This window comes from Amphiprion ocellaris, chromosome 6 (genome assembly GCF_022539595.1).
Source record: "Amphiprion ocellaris isolate individual 3 ecotype Okinawa chromosome 6, ASM2253959v1, whole genome shotgun sequence".
NCBI classification, from domain to species: domain Eukaryota; kingdom Metazoa; phylum Chordata; class Actinopteri; family Pomacentridae; genus Amphiprion; species Amphiprion ocellaris.
Window position 1 is genome coordinate 38,259,502 of NC_072771.1, and position 26,331 is coordinate 38,285,832.

At 36.7% G+C, this 26,331-nt stretch overlaps 1 protein-coding gene and 1 long non-coding RNA gene across 3 annotated transcripts; one reads left to right on the top strand and one right to left on the bottom strand.

Annotated features, from left to right (window-relative positions):
- Nucleotides 1-209: 209 nt before the first annotated feature.
- cfap157 (cilia and flagella associated protein 157) lies at nucleotides 210-14,895 on the bottom strand. 2 transcript variants are annotated; one of them, XM_023285869.3, is made up of 10 exons: nucleotides 14,847-14,895; nucleotides 12,194-12,438; nucleotides 8,869-9,140; nucleotides 8,046-8,199; nucleotides 6,878-7,145; nucleotides 5,354-5,475; nucleotides 5,093-5,243; nucleotides 3,093-3,244; nucleotides 1,675-1,830; nucleotides 210-1,263 (listed from the first exon to the last, which is right to left on the bottom strand). In XM_023285869.3, the coding sequence occupies exons 2-10, from the start codon at nucleotides 12,355-12,357 to the stop codon at nucleotides 1,173-1,175; spliced, it is 1,530 nt and encodes a 509-aa protein (XP_023141637.1). In that variant the 5' UTR covers nucleotides 12,358-12,438; nucleotides 14,847-14,895; the 3' UTR covers nucleotides 210-1,172. The 2 variants fall into 2 exon arrangements, with proteins under 2 accessions (XP_023141637.1, XP_054867344.1); XM_055011369.1 differs by lacking the exon at nucleotides 1,675-1,830.
- Nucleotides 14,896-15,015: 120 nt separating this feature from the next.
- On the top strand, nucleotides 15,016-17,622 carry LOC129349132 (uncharacterized). Its single transcript, XR_008602000.1, has 3 exons — nucleotides 15,016-15,174; nucleotides 16,070-16,218; nucleotides 17,115-17,622. It is a non-coding gene; the product is annotated as an uncharacterized LOC129349132 (long non-coding RNA).
- The last annotated feature ends 8,709 nt before the right edge of the window (nucleotides 17,623-26,331 follow it).

Genomic DNA, 26,331 nt, shown 5'->3' on the forward strand with positions numbered 1-26,331 from the left:
TAACACCTGATGAGTCATTTCTCACTTTGGGGAGGAAAAGCTGCACTTCTGAATGGAAAAGAGACAGTTAATATTTTCAAAGGCACAAGGTTAATTATCCAACAATTGGCTACATGCTCATAAAAATTCTGCATGCTGTCACTATTTGAAAAGCTGCTCAATGCAAAAAAGAAAAAAACAGCAATGAAAATCAAAACCGCACATTTATCTTTTTTGTACCAGATTTATTATTTAAGCTGATCAAAAACAACATATATATAACACGTAACACAAAAAGTAGTAAAGATACAGGACCAATAACACAAAGCAGAAATATCTTTAACAATGACAATAATTCACCTTTTAATAACAGTCAATGGTTATATTTAATTTTAAAGAACAGAACAGCTGCTCTGAAAACTGTGATTTCTGATTTTCTATTCATAAATCATAGTTTTTACAGAAGCACGAAAATATTACGAAGCTACTCTAACAGTTCAATGTTAAATCTAGTTGCCTGGAAGCAGATTCACTCCCATTTTCCAGTTTTCCCTTGATATATTCTTGATTTCTTTCCTCTACTTCTCTCTCGTTGCATCTGAGCAGTCGAGGAAACAAATCTTCAACAGAACGAGACGTCCTCGCTTCAGAACCGTCGTTTTAAAGCGATGCACGGTAACTATGGCGTCTTCTATTGTTGCATTACGATTAGCAGACTTCTAATTCAGTTCACAACGAGGATTAATGTGACAAGAATGTGGATTTCTGCTGCCATTAACAATGAAAGAGCTCCGACAGACAAAAAAGTCCTGTGACCTACTTTGTAAGCCCTGTATCCAACATGTTTTTTTTATTCCAGCTTTGTGTCTCGCCTCTTTTATATGTGAGGATAAACCTGTACGTCCTCAATCATACCTCCTTTGTCAAACCACCTCTTTTCTCGTGATGAATTTCAAGTTCACAGGCAAGAGGATGGAAAACAGAGGAGATAAGGCAACTCAAAAAAGACAAATAAGAGCCTTCTGCGTTGGCTGTGGCATGGCATCATAGATTTGGTAATTTCCACTAATCACTGTAGACAACTGAGACATTTTTTGAACATTTCTAGCACAAAATGTGTGTATTTTGCGTTAGTTTTTGCTGTAACATAACAAAAGGCTTCTACAGTGTTCAGGTAATGAGTCTGGCTACTGTCATTTGAGTCTGGGGTGTTTGGAGATCAACAACCCGACAGCAGAGTCGGCCAGTTTAACGGAGCTGATGGTCTTCTGGCTGGAAGGTTTCCTGAGTGAAAAGAGCAGCAGAGACAAACGAAACATGAAAAATATGAGGAGCTGTTGTCAGTAGAGTCATTTCAAAGAGCAGATTTACAAAACAAACTAAATAATTTCGTAGTTTTTTTGTAAAATGAGTGAAAGTAACCACTAATACTGTGTGTGTGTGTGTGTGTGTGTGTGTGTAGATTCTGTTCAGTAGGAGGTAAATGGACTTTTCTCTAAAGTTCCATTTCTTTCTACTGAGGATTATCCTGACTTGTGTTCATTTTCAAAGCTTATAACTAAAGTCCTGAAATGAGTCTCTAAAATAATGAATGAATACGAATGATGAAGTTTTAGGTAAGTATCTGATTTTCTTTTTCTAACCCAGTGGTGCTGCTAAAGGACTATAGAGTTGAGTTTTGTGGTTCTAACAGACCTGTGCAGAGGAACATGTGTGCTGCTGGACGTAACTGCCGTCCTGTAAAGTGTGTTTTTGTGTTTCGGTGCAGGTCGGGGGATAAAGCCGAGGTCTCCCGGCCTGTAGCGAGCCAAATGGAACTGGAAACTCAACTCTGGATCCAGAGTTAATGTTCTGTAAAGACACAGGAACGATGACAAACATGGAATATTTCAACTTGTTCTCAGTTTTGGTTTATAACTGGCAGCAAGAACGTTTCTTTCAAAACAGCACTGATGAAATAATTAGCCTCAGTAGTTAATGAAGGCCTTTAGCTGAACCGTGCTAGCCATGATGCTCTAATTCAGGGGTGTTCAACATGAGGCCTGTGGGCCAAAAGCGGTCCTCCAGAGGGTCCAATCCGGCCCTCAAAGTGTAAAAATTCCAGAGAAGACATTAACTGCAGATTGTAAATTAATAAAACTATAAAATCATTTCGAGACCATGACAAGTTGTTTGGATCATAAAGTAAAATACTAGATTGTTCATTGGTCTTTTGTCATTTCGTGTCTTGCTTTTGTAATATTTTGTCTTGTTTTTGTTGTTTTTTGTCGTTTTTTTTGTCTGACTTTTGTTGTTTGTCTCATTTTTGTTTTTTGTTTCCTTTTTGTCTCGTGTTTTTCTCTTATTTTTGTCAATTTGCGTTGTGCTGTATTTGTTGTTTTGTGTGTTTATTTGTCTAGCTTGCGTTGTCTATTTTTTGTCGTTTTGTTTTTCGCTTTTGTCATTTTTTATCTGCTTGTGTCGTTTTGTAACTTTTTTGTCTAATTTTTTGTCTTGTTTTGTTTTGTGTCGTTTGTCTCACTTTTGCCGCATTGTGTCTTGCTTTTGTCATTCATTTTTGTAATATAATGTCTTGTTTTTTGGGGTTTTTTTTATCTGACTTTTGTCATTTTGATCATACAGTAAAATGCGATATCATTCAGTTCCAGATGACTAAATGTTGTGTTCCTTTGTAGACACTGTGATCTGGAAGTTGTAAGCTTAGGCTGAATGTTGCTGAAATTGAAATTATTTTTCTGAAGAAATTTCAGATTGTTCATAGTGTTTTGTAAAAAGATAATTCCTTAAATGTGAACGTTTTCAGAATGTACTTTTTTTGCACTAAAACAAAGGAAAAATTAGGAGTTGTGTTTATTTATATGTTATTATGCTCTGAGTTTACCACTTCAGATCAAACTGGGCTGAATGAGGCCCCTGAACTAAAATGAGTTTTTGACCCCTGCTCTAATTAAAATATAAAGTTGAACACTTTGCCTTTCTTTGCTGTGACTGAATCACTAAAACATCTCCCAAAGAAACACCATTAAACCTGGCTGTAAGCTTATTGAAGTTGCTGATTGGTTTTAATAGGTATGTAGCTGACAAAGTATCTGGTGAGCGATTCATTTTATTACTTGGCTGCTGCAGAGTCGGAGTTCTGCAGCTCGTTCAGTCGGTCGTTCTCAGCAGTGGAGTTGGTGAATCTGCGTCTTTCCAAAACCACCAGCAGCTTCTGCATCAGCTGCTTCCACGAGTTCTGCTCTGAGTCCTGATCGGTGGACGACTCCTGCAGGAGACAGAGCCAACGTCAGGGCTGAAGTCAGACAAATGTTTGGAGCAGAAACAGTCTCACTGGCTGAAATAAATATCGAAACAGCTGGAAAGCTTCTATTTTTTAGTGCATTATTAACTTATTTAACTACCAGCAGTGTAAATGTGCTCTCCTGTAGCAGAATAGATTTAAATTTACACCTGGAGATGTTTCAAGTGTCGCTATGATGCTGCTGGAGACATATTTATAGACAGAAAACGAACCTCGAGTTAAGATTATTTTGTCCTGAAGGTCACATGAAACTAATGAAAGTGAGACAATAAAGGAAGAACTGTAGTTTTGTGGGTATTTTAGTGTTTAAGTAAGTTTGTGGTAGAAATGTGAATTATTTTGTTCAGATGTTGATTATTTTGACTTTTTAACCTCTAGAGGACAAAGTTAGGTTGAGTTTGGCCTTGTGTTACATGCCGTTAGAATCTGCTGCAGGCGATGAAACGGGACAGAAAGGAGAAGATTTAATACTTCAGGAGATGTAAACGGACTAAAGTAAAAATAAAAACCTCCACTTGTTTCCAGCATCTCTCTGTGCTTTAATCCGAGTTAGTTTTTCTTGTTTCTGAGTGTTGGGCTGTTTTCCTGCCACCAGAAAATGAAAATCGGCAAGATGCAGTGTTTTGAGTTTCATTCTGAATAATTAATGTGGTGAAAATGATTGATTACCTGATAATCACATGTGTAGATGTGAGTCTGCTTTGCTTCTCTGCTGTGTAGTTTGTAATTAAGCCACTGATTTGTTGGCAATAGGGTTCGATGTTGGGGAGCAAGTTCTGCGACTGCATTTGTACTTTAATATTCTGTGTTTAACTGTATTATGTATTGAAAAGTCAACTATAGTGTACGGTGTGTGATAGGCTTCTTACTGGTTTGAACAGACATCACTCCTATCCTGGCTTCCCTCCACTGGCTCCCTGTTCATTTTAGAACCGATTTTAAGATTTTACTGATCACTTTTAAAGCTCGCTAGGGGCTCATCCCATGATACATTTGCGATCTGTTGACCTCGTATGAGCCTCAGATCCTCAGGTGGATCCCTTTTGGTTGTTCCAGAGTCGAGGCTTATATCTAAAGGTGACTGAGCTTTCTCCATCAGGACCTCGACTTTGGGACAACCTGCCTGAGGAGATGAGGCCTGCAGCGTCAGTAACTTCTTTTAAATCACTTCTGAAAACCCACTTTTATAGACTTGCTTTTATGTGAAGTTTACTTTTAGCTTTAATTAGTTTTAGTGTTCTATTCTGTATTATGTCCTGTTTATTTTAGAAGTTCTCTCTTGTTTTATTTTAATTTTAGCTGCCTGGTTCCTTGGTGTGAGGTCGTCTTTCTAATTCTTTAATTCTCAATTTTATTTTTTAAACTTTTAACCCTCCATCTGATTCTTTCCTTTTTAAATTGCCTACTTCCCTTGTTATTATTTTTTAGTAAATATAATTTTAGTGCGGTTAAAGTAAGTTTAAATAATTAGCCACTACAGATGTACTGTCATTAAATTCCTGCTAGTCATTTGAACATACATATAAATATATGTGAGGTCCATTCTGTTTACTGGGTTACATTTATAACTTCTTACATTTACATGAGCAAGACTCAGTTAGCTTGGCATCAAAAATGAGCATCCTTGTATCGATAAATGGGGCTTTAGTGATGGAGATTGGCAAACCTGCCCGACAGTCTTCAGGTAGATAAATAAAGATATTCTTCTCAGATTGTACGCTTTTAAAATCAAATTTTTTGCCTTAAATGTGGCCAATTTGTTCTGAAATACGATATAATTCTAGTAAACTGAGGTCAACAATACTGTTTTACCATCAGGGCTTGTCTGAGATTGTCGGCAGCTTCCTCCATGATGCTCTTCATCCTGCTCCTCCTCCTCCTCTCCTCCTGTAGCTCCGCCTCCAGCCGACTCACCTCAGCTCTGGTTTTACTGCACTGCTCCGACAGCGAGGCCCGGTCCCATCTGAAAACAGGAAGTATATCTCAGTGGTGGTTCATCCTACTACCGACCAGTCCTCTGCTTTAAATGTAGGCTGAGATGATGATTCTTGGTAATTCAGAGGAAACTTTGACCTGAGTGTCTCCATCTCAGCCAGGTCTGCTGTGTGTTTGTTCTGAAGCTGCTCTAGTTGCTGCCTGGATTCTTTCTGCTCTGTTTGCAGCTGCTGACACTTTTCTGTGAGCTGCTCCACGACCTGAAGGAGACGAGACGGTGAATGTTTTCAGTAAATCAGTTCTTCTTCAGTAAGCATCTTTTAGTTGGTAATGACATTTATTATAGTAAGTAAAAGTGTAAAAGTAAAAGTAAAAGTGTATGTAAGTAATAAGTAGTTTATATATGAAACAGGAGCTTTCACTGGATACAGAAAATGCTCATACAAACTAAAATGCATAAATTCAAGGGTTAGGATCAATTATTGGCTGAATGAATTATCAGTGTTGATATTCAGCAGTTTTCATATTATCAGTACTGTTATTTTTTTTTACTGATTTCTGCTAACCGCGACCCTAGTGAGGATTAAGCGGTGTTTAGATAATGGATGGATGGATGGATTTCTGCTAAAATTCCTTAATTCTAAAATTTGCTATTTTGTCTTTGATGCTGCTGCCTTTTTAAATCTGTACTGGGAATACATACAATAAAATATTTGAGTACCATAAATCAGCAAAGGCATTTCAATAAGATTTTGTGAGAGAAGTTGTTTTTTTCTGAATTCTGAAAGCAAGATTTTTATTTTTACAGCAAAAGTATTTTGGACTCCTTGATTACCAGGAATAAATATCGGAATCAGCCCTGAAAAAAAAACAACAACAAATGTTCAACTCCTAATAACTTTTTCCAACTTTTATTTTGGTGCTTTTTTTGGCACAAAACATTTAGTCACATGTATCTGGAACTGAATAATATAGTATTTTACTTAATGATCAAAATTAGCTGTCAAGATCTAGAAATTATTTTAAATTTTCATTCATTTCCACGTGTGTAGTAATCCAGACTGCCTGAACTGACACACTATTAAGGAAGAAGTTTAATATATCCCCCTGCCTTGGAAATCTGTAAAATGTATACGTAAAAACACATAAAAGTTGTGGTAGTACAGAGTATAAATTTAAAATCGCAGTTACTTGTATTGAAAAATTGCAGTAAATGTCTGTGTAACTTTTACATTTTACATCCTACGGGGGATCGCCGTATGTTTTGACACCTGTTTCAGAGGAACTGCACAAGCGTATGCTAAAATGGCTTAATAGAACCCCCTGGAAAAAATCTAACATTTACTATGGCCAGTACATGTGACCTACAGGCATATGTAACTCGTCATGACGCACAAAAAAAGCCATCGACATTCATACCCAAAAAACAACAGAAAGTTGGCTATTTTAAATTATGTGTCATATTTATTTTTCATTACGCTGTTTTCTTTCATTCCACTTGTTTTGTTTCCTTGATAGGATGTTGCTTTTAAAATAGGAGTCAATCTTAAATATAAAAAGTAACATTAGAAAACCCAATCTCCACAGACAACCCAGTTTTGATGCATAACTTGAGGAGCTCTTCCAGCTACAATGTCTTCCTCCACAGAGTCTTCCTCCTACCTTCTTGCGGATGCAGCTTGTTCGTGACGTCTCGCTTAGCATTTGTTCCAGGATGTCCACGTCGACGCTGAGTCGACTCTTTCGACCCCTCAGGGCAGCGTTCTCCTCCATCAGGACCCGCGTCTGCTCTGACAGCAGGCTGAGATGGTTCTTCACCTCCACGTTCTCCCGAAGAACCGACCTGGTCGTCTCTGGAACCTTCTGGTCCACCAGTTGCTGCACTTCTGCTGCCATCACTGCCACGTGGTCTTTCATCTCCTGCTCCAGTCTTTTGTCAGGAACATGAAGAAGAGACACAGAGGTGGTCATTTACAGGTGAATAATTATAGGTATGTTTTTAATTATGTTTTTTATATTTAAATGTGATTTTTTATTAATACTGCTGCCACAACTTTCTTCTGTATTATTTACCATCAGCTGTAGAACACTATGTAATTTTAGTAGTACAATTAGAGGTTGTATTCAGATCCTTTCCTTGAGTAAAAGTATTAATAACACACTGAAAATGCTCTACTACAAGTAAAAGTTCAGAATTCAAAACTTTACCTGAGTAAAAGCATGTAAGTACTATGAGTAAACTTTACTTTAGTTATCAAAAGTACTGATGGTGCACTAAAATAGTCCCTGTCAGTGTTTTACTGTGATATATAATGTCTTAATTAATGTGTAGATGTTTAAAGTTGAGTTGATTTACTACTTTATAAGCTGCTGGGTAGTTTAATCTACAAGAATGCCTGATTTTTTTGTAATATTTTCATATGTTTATGGTATCACTGCCGTTTCTTTGTGAGCGCAGAAAAACAGCCCTGTTTTCAGTTTTGCATTTTAATCCTGCAAGGTTATTTAATAGTTTATTTGGCTTGAAAAGTTTCTCGTAATGAACCATTAATCCTTTAGTTTTACCACACAAGCATTCAAAATCACCACATTTGGAGTTACACAATTTAAATATTAGGAATGTGGAATCTTAACATTAACTAAATCTGTCAAAAAATGTAATTAAGTAAAGCGTATTCACCTCTGAGATGAATTGGAGTTTAAGTATAAGCCTGCATTTAAAAAAAGTACTCAGAATTTGCACAATACTTGAGTAAATGTACTTAGTTACATTCTACAGCTGCCACAGTCACTGATACAAGTAGTTAAGTAGAACTTAAGTGAGCTCAACCTCCTCTTTTCCAGCAGTGTTTTCATCTCCAGGCTGTGGATGTCGTCTTTGTGCTTCTCCTTCTGATTCTCCAGCTGCTTCTCCAGAAACTCCATGTTGGACATCAGCTCCGCCTTCTGCCTCTGAAACTCCTCCAGACTGGAAAGTCTCTCCACTGGGAGGAGAAGAGGGAAGGAGAGTCTAGATTACATTCAGAGTCCAGATTTGGACTTCATATAGTTCTTTTCTGCATATCTTTTACTCTTTGGCGTTGCTCGTTGAGGTTAAACTAAACCAGGTAGTTTGATCCCGTGTTTAGTTAGTGAAGTTCCTAAACAGAGCAGCTATATCCCCTCAGTCTATCAGGTTAAATAATATGATATATGAGACATTTCATGAGATAGATGAAATATTAAGAACACTTTTCAGTAAGATGCAGTCCAGTACATCACTACTATGTCCTCAATAATGTATATAAGGTAGAATTATCACCTTTCTGACAACAAAACATGGAAAAGTTTAAGCTTTGTACGTACTAGGGCTGGACCCGAATATCCGAATATTCAGTCCCGACGGTGGTATCCGGATATTAATTTTGAGATCCGACTATTCGTCGCCACCCCCCACCCCATGCCACTCAAGCAGCATGAATAAATTAATCACATGGAGAGTGGAACATTGTGCAACTCCATGCTTTGCAAAAAACATTTGATATTATTTTTGAAGTCAACTTACTGCTCATTTTCTGTTTTACATGGGAAAGATACAGTCTCAACACTATTTTAAAGGACCTATAACAAGCTGAACTCTGGTTCAGCTCACAGACTGCAGGATAAAATCTCACCAAGTGTCGTGTTTTCTTTAGTGAGTTCATCCATTCTGTCTTGGAGTTCTTTCCTCATGTGGTTGTGCTGTAGCTGCAGAGCATCTTTATCCTGATCTGCTGCCCGTCGCTGATTTTCCAGCCGCTCTGACAGCTCGTCCACCTCGTCCTCCTTCTCCAGCAGGGAGCGTTTCAGGTACTCAACAATGTCCTTCTTCTCTTTCTCCAGTGTGCTGCTCTGTGAGATCAAGTCCTTCTTCTGCCTCTCAAGTTCATCACATTTCTGCTGATATCTGAGAGAAAACAAGAGAACATGTTTCATGATTAACCTGCTGTCTCCTCCTGGATTTCAAGAACATTTATACCTCTTACATGTGCTATGTTATGGTGAATTTTAGAAGACAGGGATTTAGTCAAAGTGACTTAGAAGAAGTATGTGAAGATTCTCAGCTCATTTTGGCACTTAGATGTGACTGGCAAAATGTAAGTGTCATCAAAACTGTAGGTACACCCCAGTAAATTGTCATTTAAGCTGGTGTTTCTCTTCAAACTAATGATAATTCTTTATGGCCACATTATAAACTGGTCTCCAAAAATTTCAAGCATTGGTCAATTCAGAGCTTTTGAATTTGTTTCCCAAACACATCTTATCAAAGACTAGTGGGAAGAAAATGTCCAAAATACACATTTAAGCATTTATTTAGCTACACTTTGTGTCTTTGTTTCCGTAGAAATTAATTATAAAACATGATTGGAGTTACAAAATGAGTTTATTCTCATACTATGAGCTAGAATTCCCCACTTACATGTACATAGAACTTACTAAACTTTAACCCTCGTATTATGTTGAAAAAAAATTACATTGATTATGTTGCGGGTCATTTTGACCCGTACTGTGTAAATCCACTCAAAACAGCCAACACCAGGTTAAACCAATAACAACTTTATTTTAGATTATATAAACATTTAGAAAAGAGACATACAATACTGGGCTGCACAGTGGTGTAGTGGTTAGCACTTTCACCTTGCAGCTAGAAGATCCCTGGTTCGCGTCCCGGCTTTCCCGGGATCTTTCTGCATGGAGTTTGCATGTTCTCCCTGTGCATGCGTGGGTTTTCTCCGGGTACTCCGGCTTCCTCCCACAGTCCAAAAATATGCTGAGGTTAATTGATCATTCTAAATTGCCCGTAGGTGTGAATGTGAGAGTGATTGTTTGTCTCTGTATGTAGCCCTGTGACAGACTGGTGACCTGTCTAGGGTGTCCCCTGCCTTCACCTGAGTCAGCTGGGATAGACTCCAGCCCCCCCATGACCCTAGTGAGGATTAAGTGGTGTATAGATAATGGACATACAATACTTTTTTTTTTTTTAATTCCAACACTATATTTAAGAACTATTTAGTTAACATTTTTCCATTTTCATTTTTTGTTTTGTTTTTTTCATTTAACTTGTCCCATTGTCTCAGATTTTCAGTGTTCAACATTTTCAATGTTCTCCACATGATGGACAAGGTGTCACTGTGTGCTTTCTGCAGATGTAATTCTTGCATTTCACACAAGAGGTACTTGTTTTACTGTCCTCTCGGGAGGGACAGACCTGGCATCTTTTCCGTTTGTTTACACCTGTGTCCACTGGATTCATTGCAGATTGGTTGGATGATGTGAGCTTCACCTTTTCAATGACAGCTGCAGCTGCTGGGGATCGAGCTGGCCTGGCTCGCCTCTGGATCTTGGGAGTGACGAGTGCTTTGCCGAGTTCTTCCAGGAAAAGCCGACGTCGGTACAATTTGCCGGCATTCCATTGCTGGTTGATTTCAGTCCACAGGACATAGGCATTGTAAACAGACACATCCACAATGTTGTAGAAAATCACCAAGGGCCATCGGGCAGTCTTGTGCTGGCAACTGTATGTTGCTGTGACTTTGTCCAGATTGTCAACTCCTCCTTTGGTGGAGTTGTAGTCCAGGATCATTTGTGGCTTCTTGTCTTCTCTTTTGCTCAGAGATGCATCTGTGTGCATTGTGCTCATTACAAGAACATTCTTGTTTTTCTTTGGGCAGTATGAAATAACTGTGGCTTTCTCAGCAAAAACAAATATTGAGGAGTGCAGAGGTCTGCCCTGCATCTTCAGAATTTCACTAGGAAGTTCTGGCTTATTTCTTCTGACTGCTCCCAACATAGTCAGCTTTCTCTTCTGAAGTTCATCTCCAAGGCAGTAGGATGTAAAGAAGTTGTCACATGTGATGTTATGACCTTGCAGCCCGTCACTCATCTCCAGCACCACACGCATCTCCTGATTCTTCTCAGATGCTCCTCCAGGTAGCTTTCCAGTGTACACTTGCATATTCCATGCATAGCTCGATTTTGCATCACAGGCTACCCATATTTTAAAGTGTCCGGGTCAAAATGACCCGCAACATCATATTTGTACACAAACTCTGCACAGACATTCCACGAGACATCAAAGTGTCCAGATTTTACATACCAGTTCATGACCCTAGATGAGGAAAAGTCACAAAATTTCATGAAGAAAAAGAAAGGATAACTAGCACTTTGGTGAACACAAAAACTGAAATGGGTCAAATTGACCCTTAACATAATACGAGGGTTAAATTTTTGTCTATATCTATGTTCTGAAGGTTCATACAACATTCACAATCTTATTTATAGAATTAGAATTATAGAATGATTCCTATAAACATTGCAAAAAAAATATTTTAGATGTATTGCCAGATATCCAAAACCCCTAAGTAAAACCTTTTAAAAACTAATATACCAACAAAATGAAACTATTTAGAATTTGTAAGTTGTCTTTATCTAATGTTCAGTTTTCTATTGTGGAAATATATTGAAGTTAGGGTATTTTGAGACGTCATTTGCATTTTTAAACATACAATTTCTGTCACTCTGTTGTCAATAATTATTGTAAGTTATCAACCGGGGAAGTTTCATGGTCGTTTTTACCAGCATTAGTAAATATAACTTAATTTCATTCATTTTATTGAAACACAGGAACCACTGGGTCATCGTAGTCTTTAAAATCAATCAGTTTAATTATTGTTTCTGTTGTTTTGCTGCAAGTGTCTGTGCTAATAAAGTTGCTAATTTCAAAGTGCTAGCACGGCTAACAAATGACAAGCTCACCTAGCATACAGCATTACAGGGTATTATGCAAATTTGTTGAGAGTTTTTTAAAATCTACCTTGTAAAAAAAATTTTTTTTTTACAAACTATTTCCTCACAAGAATAACGTATTACTACATTATTATCACGTTTCCCGTTTAAATTACTTAATTTTCTGTGCGGAGAACCGTTTTATTTGTCGTAGTAAACTTTAAACAGCCTCACCTCTCCAACTGCTCCGTCAGATATTTTATCTGAGTCAGGTATAAATCCTTTTCCTTGTCGTCAGCACTGGTTTTATCTGCAGGAGTTTCAGAGCTGCTCTTGTTCGGTGTTTTCTTGGTTTCTTCTTGTTTCTCACCGGTTTTCTTCTCCTTCTTTTTCGGCATTTTGTCAGAAAAAGTTTCCGCCGCAGAAACTCTCCGTTGCCAGGCAATGATGCCTTCAGGGACGCCTCGAAACGGCGACTCCTTCTCACGGACAGTTTTTGAAGACAAGGGGGAAAAATGTACACAGTAGTTTTGTTGGATACATTTAACAAGCAATTTAAGTAATATAGACTTTCCATATACTATAAGTTGAATTTACTATGTTAAAGGTAGCATTTATTTTGGTTAATATCGTCCTGTTGACTGAATAATACGAACTCTGATAGTCTAGAATGCATCATCAAGTTAGCGAACACTGAGGAGAAAATAATGATAAAATTAACATAATACTACTAAATAACAGCAATAATTCAACTATTTAAATATTTTATTGGTAACCTAAATTCTTTAAAGCATGCAAAATAGTAATAATAGCTATATTTATATCCAAACAGAAGGAAAAAGACCAGAGAGGCTACAGTGGAGAAATAGAAGAAGTGGAATAAAACAAAGTAGAGGATAAAACTATAAAGACGAGGCTAAAAGAAATAATTGTGATATTAGTAATAGTAAATAAGTAAGACAAACATGTAAATAAGCACATACACAAAGGGTAAAAGATAGTAAAATTAACAAATACAATAAAATAGACAATTGCATAAAAGCAAGTCTATAAAAAAGTGTTTTAAGAAGTGATTTAAAAGGAGTAAGAAATTGAAGACACTGAATCAGTTTTCTCTCACAGAAGTCAAAATATTTTCAATACTCCTGTAATGATCAATGTAACATTTTGTAGATCTTTGTCTAATTTTCCATCATCAAAGTAAATCAAATGAAAAAGTGGGTTTGAAATTTGCACTGTTCATTTTTTCACAATTACTTAACAAATAAATGATTGTCTCTCCGTGTAATTGAATTAAATTAATTACATTTTAAGCCATGCCATCGTTTATGTTTAGGTTGCTGCTCAAAATTAATTACTTAATATGCTCCTAATTTTCTATTTCTGTGTTTTATGTTGATGATTATGGGTAGTAAAAGCTTCAAGATGATTTTTTTGATGCATCTTCCAGTGACAGAAAATTTGAAATGATAGTAAAGAGAGAAAAAACTCTGCCACTGAATTACCATTAGTTTATAAATTATATATATATAATAGCTTAATGGCCTCTAACTTAAGTTGTTCTCCATTAGCTGAACTTTCCTTTCATTTTACCTCCTGATGATTTCAAACTCAGTGGCTCCCTCAGGTGTTCAGAGACACTTTTTTGCATGATAAAGTAACTTTCCTCTGCATGTTTTCCATTTCTTTATTTGTCTGCAGCTTGTTACAGGGTGGCTTGTATAGCAGTAATAGAAACGTTAAAAATAATAAACCGCATACTTTATTAGAGCATTTATGATACAATTATCATTATTTCCTCGTGCTTTAGACGCAGTTAAACTCAGTGTTGCAGCCCAAGTAACCTTCCAGCAGTAGGACCAGTGAGGCGCAGTGGTTATTTATCCTGACTGGCTGATTTACTGCTGCATAAACGCTGCTTTTTATAATCGGTAACTCTTCATACGTCTCCATTTGGCTGCAGGGGTTTTAATTGGGCGCCTCTGTATTGAACCTCCCTGCCTATAAATCCACTCAGCTGACTGTGCAACCTGTATGGAGGTTAATTCAGTTGGAGCTCAGTCAAGCTTAGTAAATTAATAAGAGAGTATTAATTCACCATGTAGCATAGCAGAAATTTGAAGAAAAAAAAGCTACAGTAAATATGTTTTAAGAGGAAGCAACAGCAAAGCTACAAACCCAGGGGGGATATTCCAGTAATGGTTGTAATAGACTTAATAGAAGCTGCTATAAGGAGTTATTTAGCATCAGGAGTGAAGTTAAACACAGAAGAGAAAAGTTACATTTGTTAGCTGAAATGTAACGGTGTTGTCTAAACCCCAATAGGAAACTTTCACATTTAATTAGTCCACGTGCTTCTACACATTTGTTTCCACTGTTTTCATCATCAATGTCACGGAGGACACGGAGTACAGCTGGAAGCCGGTTCATGAGATTTCAGCAAGCATGGAACCTGCAAGTCCACCTAACATCACTTAGTCTGGGCAACTCTGGAGGCTGATCCTGAAACATTCCACGCTGTATGTCCTACCACTTCTGGTGTACATATGATCCACATAGAAATGTATACAGGCGCTGCATCAAAGAAAAAAAGCATGATGCCTCCAGCACTGCTTTCACAGTGTCCACAATCACCAAACTGAAACAATGTGCATTACAGTGCACATAAAAAGCTTGCTGAGCCTGAGACCGGTCATAGCTGTCTAACCTGGACGCTCACATCTCCTAAACAGTTGCAATAATTTTTTAATCAGGCTTTATCTTAATAAATTTAAAAGTCAAAATTGACATATTTGACGTTTAGACAACTACTTTCTCGCCTGAAATAATCTGAAAACTACATTTTGTATCATAATAACAGTAGTATTCCCCAAAAAAACATTGTTACCCCTGAAAGTTTCCTCTTCTGCCTTTTCCGCTTGTCGGCGCGAAATGCATTCTGGGTTATATGGCTCCCCATGTCCACAGTAGCATAGATAGCATAGATATGAATGAGTAGATAGGACACGTCCATAGATATGAATGAGTAGATAGGACACGCCTCTTTGAGCTGCGTGCTACTGCGAGGCTAAGCTAGTGGGAGCAAAGTTTCAGTGCATTCCGTTGATGTAGACGGCGTGAAAACGGAAACAAGAAGTATGCCGTCTCACTGCTGCATACAGTTACACACTGCGTCGTACGATTGAGACAAGGAAACTTGGAATGACTTTTCATAGGTAAGAATAGTTTTTGGCTCTTTTTTCATTATGAAATCTTGTTGAGAGCTTCCAGTCTATGAGAGCTAACTAGTTAGCCACTAGCAAAACACTAACACGAGCTCGCAGCTTGACAACCAAATACCAGACGATTAATAGTAGCTGTAGTATAGTTGTACAAGCAGTAGTAGTAATACTAAAAGTACAAACAGCAGTAGTAGTATAAACAGCTGTTAGAGTTGTAGAAGTAGTATCAGCATTTGTAATAATATTACAAGTTGTAGTAGCAGTGCCAGTATCAGCAGCAGTAGTGGTTACTGTACTACCACTACTAATAGAAGTAGTCGTATTGCTATTACTACCACCAATACTACCAATAGTAGTTATAAAGCCTAACTCATGTATATCCAGATTACCATCTATGTTCTTTCTCCAAACCCATTTTATGATTGAGATTACAGGCAGTTCTTTAGGACTGCTGTCAGATAATTGAAATGTTACTAAACAAGGTTATACTTATCAAATTAAATAACTTTATTCTCCAGCATATTGGCTAATTCGGTTCTTTGGACTTAATTTATTAACATGATTTCTTTTTAAATTTGTTGTGTACAGACATTTACTTTTCTGTCTACTTTTCTTACTCCATGTAGGTTTCCACTTTTCATAGTCCACTTTTAAAAGTTCAGCAGACAGGTGCTCTGCTTTGGAGTGTGACGATGTCGTCGGTGATGTGGAGAGTGAAGTTTCCGTTTCACCCACAGCATGCTTTAGGGCAGCCGGGTTGGACTTGATGTTTGAAATACTGACCAACAGCTCAGATTTAACTGTCTGGAGTTCCGTTTTGATGGCTGTTAAATTTTTACTCTAAGCCGCCAGGAGCTGGGTGTTTAAAATAACCGCCATCTCGTTACAGAGTGAAAGTAGCAGTTCCTCCTGAAGGTCAGAGATTGCAGCATCTGAGGGCCTCTTCAAAAGAAGATGTAGTTGATGAAGGCGTTCTGGAGCAGGACCAGAAAGACCACGACCAAGGAGCCTTGAGATCTTAGACAGCGTCTCCCTCAGGTGAGTGTCAACGGTGTTCACGGTCAGGTCTGTGGTAATCCTGTCAAAAAACAAAACAGAAAAAAATCTAGATTATAAATCAACATGTAACCAAAGCACTCTGTGTATAATGCCATAGTATAGGATGTAGTTCAGAAAATGTCAAAGTATAGTATACTTTTCAAGAATAACATAGTATGGCCTGTAGTTCATAGTATAGCATGTTGGCAAAAAAAAACCCCCATAGTTTATTATGTGGTTCAAAAAGCACAAAATGATAGGATGTTGCCTAAAATTGTCATGTATGATATGTGGTTCAAAAAATGTCATAGTGCAGTATATTGTCAAAATAGTATGTAATTCAAGAAAACATCAGAGTATATGTCGTCTGAAAAATGCCATAGAATAATATTTCATTGCACAAGTAAAAGTATAGTAATTTTTAAAACTGTTCACATTCTTATAATATGTTGCTAAAAAACAGCAAAAAAAAACTAAAACAAAAAAAAGTCATCATAATATGTCAATTAAGAAAGCCTATAGTATAGCCTTCAGTCCACAAAACGTTGTTATGTCCTGGCTGTCTGAAGTAGATGAGGAGCAACACAAAAACAGTCCAAACGCTGGTTTCCAGAGGGTTAGACAAGTATTTATTTGAAAGAGGAAGTTTACAACAACACAACATGTGAAGGGGTTAAAAACAAATGGGTGTTAGTAAAATAAAAATAAATAAACAGAACTAAAAGTGAACTTCACGTTGACATTGATGGGCATTCCAACCAGGAACAAAGTAAAAGATAATCAATACAAAAAAAACTCTTCCTGTTCACCTCTTAAAACCCAAAAACACACCACAGTAGCAGCCTAAACTAAAACTACTAATGGGTTCCCTGTTTTCTTTTGTGAACAATTCAAAGGTCCCGCTCTATCTCTCCACACATCCACCAACCACTGGAACACATCTCCAAAGTTCTGCAGGGCCAGCTCAGCTTCCCCTCAGAAGAAGTACTGCCACCTGCCAGATGAAGGAGCCTTTTGAGAGGCAGCTGGCATCGTGATTGGACTGTACTTTGGTCTGTTCCAATCCAGCTTCAGCTCCAGAGACGGCAGGCGGGACGAGTCAACGGAGGCCTGGTGGACGAAGGCATGCAGCTGAGTACAATCCAGAAAACAACAGAGGAGGAGTGCAGCAACCCAGGACCAGAACAACCAGAGTAGCATCGTATGTCTCTTAGAAAACATCATAGTATAGCCTTTGGTATGAAAAAACACCATCATATACATCGTATATTGTATAAATAACAAGTCAAAGGAAAGAGACATACATTGTAGAATTGTAGTAATTGTGGACTGACTGATTTACTGATTATCAGTATTTTATTTTTTACCGATTTACGGTAATAAATCAGTTTAAGAATGGCGCTACTTTGGCTCTAAACCTTTATCTACCTGTGGTCCCTCTGTCTTCTGGAGTGATTTGATTGGTTATACGTAACGAATAAAACTCGTTTAACTTAACATCTGTAAACAAAACAAAAACGTATCAACAAAGTTTTCTGTTAGAGTTTGTGTTCTTCTAAGTTTAACTCCAAGATTTTAAATACTTTCATTTACTGCAAATGAATATCTACTCCAAATGTCTCACTAATAATCATTATCAGCCTTAAAAACCCACAAAACACCCCTCTATACTGGACCACACTTAGTACAGTCCGGTTCCCCCTTCTATAAATCTGCTTGGAATCTTCCACTTCCTGTTTGTCAAAGTGACCTTCTACCTGGACAGGTTTTGTTGGAGCTCATGCAACAAACATTTTGGGTAACTGCACTTTAATATGGATGGATGACACTGAATTAGAGTCTGTTTTAATGAGACTGAGTTAAGATGTGTAGCTCTGTCATTAAATAGGAAATTATTTCTCAGAATTCACAGAGAAAAGTCTAAATGTTTGCTAGGTTAGCGTCCCACATGTTCTTTGGCTCAGCTAAAGCTAACTCTCTCCAACTTCTGGATCTCTTGAGTTGCTTGTTGTTAAAATATCTTGCTAGAGGTGCTGAAGCTCAGAAAGTCTGAGATGTTTGTTCAGAATAAGCTCATTCTCAAGTCTTATCTGAACTGTCCTCTTTTGTTTGAACTTTCCCTAAACTTAGGAGTTAATGACAGAGCAGCACATCCAGACTCAGTCTCATTTATGTAGAGATTAAACTTCAGTGTCATTCATTGATGTTAAAGTGCAGTTTTTCAAATGTTTGTTGCACATGCTCCCGACCAAACCAGTCCAGTTGGAAGACGATGTGAAGAGAAAGCTCCAGAGAATGAATATCACACATTTACGTTGGAAATAAATGTCCTTTAATTAGACATTGTCATGCAAAAGTTGGATTTCCCTTTAATGATGTTCAAATCTCTGTTGAGTGTTTTGTTGATGTTGGTTTCTAAATGTTTTCTGACACTCGGCCCCAAAGATTAAAACCTTTTCCGGCTCACAAGCTGCAACAATTCACACATTATCAACTATCTTTCTGACTAAATTGAGATAAAAAGTGAAAAACTGCCTGATTCCTGCATCATGAATGTAAATCTTTTTGGGTTTTATGACAGTAAACTGAATATATTTGGGTTTGACATTTTATAAACCAAAAGAAGAAATGAATTAGTGGAGAAAACAATCGACAGATTAATGGACAAAGAAAATGTGTTTTCCAACATATATGGCTGAATTACTCCAACATTACAAGATACATACAGTTTTAATTCAATTTTATTTATATAACGCCAATTACAGGTCAAATTGTCTCAAGATGCTTTATTTTTATATTTTTTTGTTATATTTCAAATATGACAAAATAAGAAATTTAAAGCTCTTGACTAATCCAATTTATTATTTGGTTTTTAAGAGACTAATGGACAATTAAAATAACTTTCTCCTCTAAAACTAATAAACATGAGGTCAAATAGAAGGAACAGTTTTAAATACTGCAGTCCCACGACGACAAGAATAAAGTTTGTCAACAAAAACTAAATCTGCTGGTGGATTCCATTAAAGTCCTAATAAATGATAATAAAGTGTGATACTAAAGGTTTGTGGCGCTAAAAATGTCCAAGTAAAGATATGAAGTTGAACATGTGGATGGAGGTTGATAAAAGTTGACCTCCCTTCATTTCTCTGGAGTCGACTCCATGGATTTTATGGATGGTGGTTAAAGACCTGCTCTTCTAGTGATCTTCCTTCTAGTTGCTGTAAAAAGTCAGTCCATCCTGGCCGACTTCAACACCTCTTCATGACAACTTGTTCTGCCTCTGACATCGTGGAAACTCCAGAAACTGGGGAAAACCTGTGGAGACTCGAAGAACTCGTGGAGACTCGAGAAACTCGTGGGGCGGGGGAAGGTGTGGTGGGCGGTGGGGGAGTAGAGGGGGGAGGCCGCCACCCACCTCCCCACCTACTCTCCGCCCTGACTCCACCCAGACTCCGCCTTGGCTCCACCCATGTGGTCACTTCAGGAACTACGATGTCAAAGGGACGACGAATTTATTTCTTTTTATCTGATCTGTAGCTCAGTGAGTTAAGGATTTGCCTATGGAGCTGCAGGTCGCTGGTTCAAAACCAGACACTTCTTAAATTTTATCAAAATCCTGACAAAGACAAAGAAAGAAAACTGCCAGTGGCAGGTCTTGAACCTGCGACCTTCCAGTTGGTAGTCTGTCTTCTTATCCCCCTGAGCTATCCGCTCAGATACTAATTCTTCTTTTTTTTGCGCATTTATCATCTATTTTTTGCCATTTTCGAGTTTTTTTTTTTAACTCGGGTCTCGACTCGACCGTTTTTCTCAGGGGGTTGGACTTCAACCTTTGTGCTGGAGGGTGGAACCTTCACTTCCAAGAGTTTCCAAGCCCCCAGACCTCCCGAGTCCTCAGGACCTGAGCTTTCTCACAGTCTGAGGGCTGAAATTTTCTAAGTCCCACAGTAGATCCCTGCTAGATTGAACTTTCACACAGTCCAAGGACTGATATCTTCTAAGTTCTTGAGTAGTTCTCTGTTAGTTTGAACCCTTCGACACTCTGAGGACTGAAATTTTAAAAGTTTCTCAGTACTTCTCTGTTAGTTTGAACCTTCAGACACTCTGAGGACTGAAATTTTAAAAGTTTCTCACTACTTCTCTGTTAGTTTGAACTTTGTGGTTAACAGAAGCCTTAAAACTTGTGACCATGAGTCTTGATTTCACATTTAGATCATCCATCTGAGTTCTTCTCAGACCTTCACCTGTGGGATTTTTAGAAATCCTCAACAAACTTTGATTCTCTTCACTGAACAGTAAAGTTTGTGATCAGAAGGTAACATTAGTTTGATCCATGCCTTCAACTACTAGTAGACTTTATCTGGAAAGCAGTTTTCTGAAATGAGTTCTTTGTAAATCTGTCCACAATCAAACCAAGAACATAGAAAGAGGAAATGTTTGAAGAAACAACTTGATGTTTTCATTTCAGACTAGAAAACGCTGTAAGACCTTTCTCTGTTTTTGCTCTTTTTGATCGTTTTATTGTTTCTTCTGTTTAATTTGATCTTCTAAAGTTTAACTGGTGTCTTTTCAAATGTTTTGTCTTTAGTTTGATTCTTCTTAAATGTTTAGTTTTGCTCTTTTCTCACCTTTTATTCTTTTCTAATGTCTGATTTGATTTCCAAATGTTTTGTCTTTTTAAAGTTTAATTGTTGTTTCTTCAAATGTTTTATCGGCTTGTTTGAAAAATGTCCTTTTCTTTCCCAATGTTTAATTTTTAGATTAAATCTTTAAGATTTTTCTTTTTAAATGTTTTACCACCTTTTGTCAGTTTAATTAAATTAAACATTAAATAAAATTAAATGATATTAAACTGACAAAATATTGAATTAGATAATTAAACACAATACAAAACATGTATGAAATTAAACAAAATTTTTAAAATAACATTATTAAATATTCCAGAGAAAATATTTTACATAATTACACATTTAAAAAATACTTTTTAAACAAGAATCATGTTAAACTTTAAAAAAAAAAATACAAAACATTAAATTAGATTATTGAACCTTTAAAAAGACAAAACATTTAACTAAAAAATTCAGTGTTTAATTAGAAAATTAAATCTTGTCAATAAGTCAATAAAACTTCAAATAGGAATTAAACAGAAAATACAATGAATCATTTAAAAAGAAAATTAAACATTAAATACAATTAAATGATATTAAACTGACAAAATATTGAAGTAGATAATTAAAAACGATACAAAACATGTAAGTATGAAATTAAACAAAATTTTTAAAATAACAATATTCAATATTACAGAGAAAATATTTTACATAATTACATATTTAATAAATACTTTTTAAACAATTTTTTTTAAAGTTTCATTGTATTACATTTTTTTCCTTTGATTTAATTGCTTTTTGTTATGTAGTTTATTTCTTTAATCTTCTTTTTTCTGTCAAGATTTTAACCCCAACCTTAAAAATGAAATAAACCCTTAAATCACAATGACAATACTTCTGTTGTCACAATCATGAGTTAGTCAATTATTCAGTTTATCAATTCAACTTTATTTGTTTAGCACCTTTCACACAGATGACAAAGCTAAACAAGCAAAGAGAAAAAAATATGCTAAAACTATGATTAAAACTCAAAAACATTTTAAAAAAAAAGATTTAATATGGTAATAAAATATGTTGTGTGCAGGGGATAGAGGGAGTTTATTGAAGTCTTCTTGGGCTCACATGGGAAATCATTTAATATATAAACTTGATATTCAGTCTAAGGAAACTGGAAACTGCAGAGCGACAGAAGAAGCAACAATATCTCCTGTTTTCTCCTTTAATGAGTCGACTCTTCTTGTGCTTTCAGACCAAAGAACTACAGACTCTTCACAACCTGCTCAAACTCTTGGTACAGGACCTCACCACACGGGTCAAGAAGGTTTCCATCTCATTTCTACTCTGAAGCTCACCTTCTCCTGCTCAAACTGCTGACAAATGTTTCTGCTGCTCTAAAGTCTGGTCTCCAGAACTTCCTAAAAACTCTCAAAGTCTCTTCTGCTGCAGGTTGCTTTGTAGAACTGTTCCAGAAAACCTCACTAAACCACATGGAGGAGCCTCAAGATAATCGTCCAAATGAAACCATACAAAAACCAAACTAGCACAACCCAAACACTAAAGTCTCCTGCAGCCTACCAGAGAACCTCTGAGAACAGAGAATCAGGACAGGAACTCTTACCTTCTGGACAACCAACGCTGGTTCTCAAACAAGAATACAGAATGTGTCTGACCAGAAACCTCTAAAGACTCACTACAGCCAAGCTAAAGACACAACTCAGCTGTACCAAATCCACTAATCACTGCACACATTAGTACCATGTGCTAACTGTGTCTAAAGAACCACATTTTCCAAGACAACTATCCAGTACAAAGCCCTAAAACACACCAAGAAACACATTAAAGATGATTTTACTGCTGGAAGCTGCAAGCCAACGCCTAAAGAACAAACTAAAGCAATGGAGCCAAACCCAGTCCACTGGTGAAGAGAAACAGAGGAAATGTTTGTCTGCAGCTAAATAAAGCAGGAAGACACTGAGCTGCTCAGGTGTTCCTGATAACACCAAGCAGCCACCTGGACAGCCAATAGGAACACAGCTTCCTGGAAGTCCAGAGGGCTGGCTTAGTCAAGGAAATTTAGTTTAAAGTTGAAGCAGAAAGTTAACAAAGAAAGTTAAAAACCACCTTCTGATACCTGAAATCTCTGAGTTTTCACACAAAGAACGCCTGAACATGTCAAACTGGTTCCATAGTAGAACCATCATTGTAAAAACGTCATAGTATGGTGTGTTGCTCAAAAAACCGGCTGTCTTGGGTCACCGAGGAGCAACACAAAAACAGGACAAACGCTGATTTCCAGGGGGTTAGGAGGATATTTATTTGAAAGAGGAAGTTTACAACAACACAACATGTGAGCAGAAAAATCACAAAGTCTGTCTTTAGTTCAGCTGAAAATATTAGTTTTTGTCTTATTTATTGACCAAACTTTTCAGGAAGTAGATGAAGAATAATTAAAGCTCTCATGTAGAAGTCCAACTTATTTTGGATCCTTGTGGAGAGTTTAATCTTAGAGTTTGTAAAGCTGCTGAGTTTTTAGAGTCACATGGATTGTTCTGACATTTAATAACCGAGTCCTGAAATAAAATTACAGTTGTGGATTTCTGTCATTTAGTCTGGACTAAACAAATAACAGCAGCATGAATCTCAAACGTCATTATGAGGAGTCTGGATTGAGGTTTCTCACTTGATAATGATCAAAACATGATATTTAGGTTGGTTTAAAGGAATATTCCACCTTAAATCTTTGAATGTTGACCGAAAAGGTTGGTTTCAGGAAGTATTCCACCTACAAGGTCCTCACACATCCACCTTAAAGGAACATTCCACCAAAAATCCTTGGACATGCACCTAAAATGTTGGTTTAACCGAGTATTCCATCCAAAACCCTCAAAGAGACCTGAGGGGCTGGTTAAAAGGAATATTCCACCTAAAACCTCAAATATAGACCTGAAAGGGTGGTTTAGAAAAAATCCTTCAATGTAGACCAAAAAAGTTAGTATGGAGGAATATTCCACCTGAAATGTAGACCTGAGAAGCTGGTTTGGAAGAATATACCATCCTAAACATCCTTAAATGTAGACTGAAAGACGGTTTTGAAGAAAATTCCACCTAAAATCTTCCAATGTAGAGCTGAAAGGTGAGTGTAGACCTTGGAGGTTGGTCTGATGGTATATTCCACCCAACATCCTTGAACATAAACTTAAAAAGTTCCTTCAAAGGAATATTCCACCTAAAGTCCTTCAATGTAGACCAAAAAAATCTTGGTGTAAAGGAGTATTCCACCTTAAATATAGACCTAAAAGATGGTTTGGAGTAATATTCTACTCTAAAATCTTCCAATGTAGACCTAAAAGGTTTATCTGATGGTATATTCTACCCAACATCCTGGAACATTTACCTAAAAGGTTAGTTTAATGGTATATTCCCAGAAGAACCCTTGAACATTGGGCTTAATGGTATATTCCACCCAAAATACTTGTACATATACCAAGAAGTCAGGCTAAAGTAAATGTAGACCTAAAAGGATTGTTTAAAGGAATCTTTAAACAATTATTTTCATTATTTAATAATCTGTTTTCAGTCAGAACCCTGGCAAACTTATTTTCATCAGTTTTTTAGTGAAAGTCACAAATAAAGGAGCTCTTGGTTTTTCCCTGCGTTACTGAGTCCAAAGCTGCTGTTTCAACACAGAACGTTCACATGCATCCACAAACCTCTCAGCACTCAAACACCCACAGACAGGAGGCCGGCTGGACCGAGGCTCGGCGGCGTCCTCAGACCCACGAGTTGGGGAGTCGCTGAACTTGTTGGTCTGGTTTGAAGGCCTCCGTGTGGTCCAGCAGAAGTCCACGTAGTCGGTGTTGGCTTGAACCGCAGCGACTGGCCACCATCAGGTGGACCGGCTCGTCCTCGTAGGACTCCTCCTGTAGCCTTGAGGGGACCACAGGAACATTCAGTAGCTCTTTTGTCTTTTTAAAGGTTCAATAATCTAATTTAATGTTTTGTATTTTTTTAAAAAGTTTAACATGATTCTTGTTTAAAAAGTATTTTTTTAAATGTGTAATTATGTAAAATATTTTCTCTGGAATATTTAATAATGTCATTTTAAAAATTTTGTTTAATTTCATACTTACATGTTTTGTATCGTGTTTAATTATCAAATTCAATATTTTGTCAGTTTAATATCATTTAATTTTATTTAATGTTTAATTTAATTAAACTGACAAAATATTGAATTAGATAATTAAACACGATACAAAACATGTAAGTATGAAATTAAACAAAATTTTTAAAATAACATTATTAAATATTCCAGAGAAAATATTTTACATAATTACACATTTCAAAAATACTTTTTAAACAAGAATCATGTTAAACTTTAAAAAAAAATACAAAACATTAAATTAGATTGTTGAACCTTTAAAAAGACAAAACATTTAATTAAAAAAATTAAATGTTTAATTAGAAAATTAAATCTTAGAGACAATAAAACTAAATAGGAATTAAACAGGAAATACAATGAAGCATTTAAAAAGAAAATTAAACATTAAAAGGCGGTAAAACATTTAAAAAGAAAAACCTTAACAAAGATTTCATTAAAAAATTAAACATTGGGAAAGAAAAGGAAATTTTTCAAACAAGCCAATAAAACATTTGAAAAAACAACAATTAAACATTAAAATGACAAAACATTTTGAAAACAAATCAGACATTAGAAAAGAATAAAAGGTGAGAAAAGAGCAAAACTAAACATTTAAGAAGAATCAAACTAAAGACAAAACATTTGAAAAGACACCAGTTAAACTTTAGAAGATCAAATTAAACAGAAGAAACAATGAAACGATCAAAAAGAGCAAAAACAGATAAAGGCCTTAAAGTGTTTTCTAGTCTGAAATGAAAACATCAAGTTGTTTCTTCAAACATTTCCTCTTTCTATGTTCTTGGTTTGATTGTGGACAGATTTACAAAGAACTCATTTCAGAAAACTGCTTTCCAGATAAAGTCTACTAGTAGTTGAAGGCATTGATCAAACTAATGTTACCTTCTGATCTCCACAAACTTTACTGTTCAGTGAAGAAAATCAAAGTTTGTTCAGAATTTCTAAACAACCCACAGGTGAAGGTCTGAGAAGAACTCAGATGGATGATCTAAATGTGAACTCAAGACTCATGGTCACAAGTTTTAAGGCTTCTGTTAACCAGAAAGTTGAAACTAACAGAGAAGTACTGAGAAACTTTTAAAATTTCAGTCCTCAGAGTGTCTGAAGGTTCAAACTAACAGAGAAGTACTGAAGAACTTTTAAGATTTCAGTCCTCAGACTGTCTGAAGGTTCAAACTAACAGAGACCTGCTCATGAACTTAGAAGATATCAGTCCTTGGACTGTCTGAAAGTTCAATCTGACAGGGATCTACTGTGGGACTTAGAAAATTTCAGCCCTCAGACTGTGTGAAAGCTCAGGTCCTGAGGACTCGGGAGGTGTGGAGGCTTGGAAAGTCTTGGAAGTGAGGG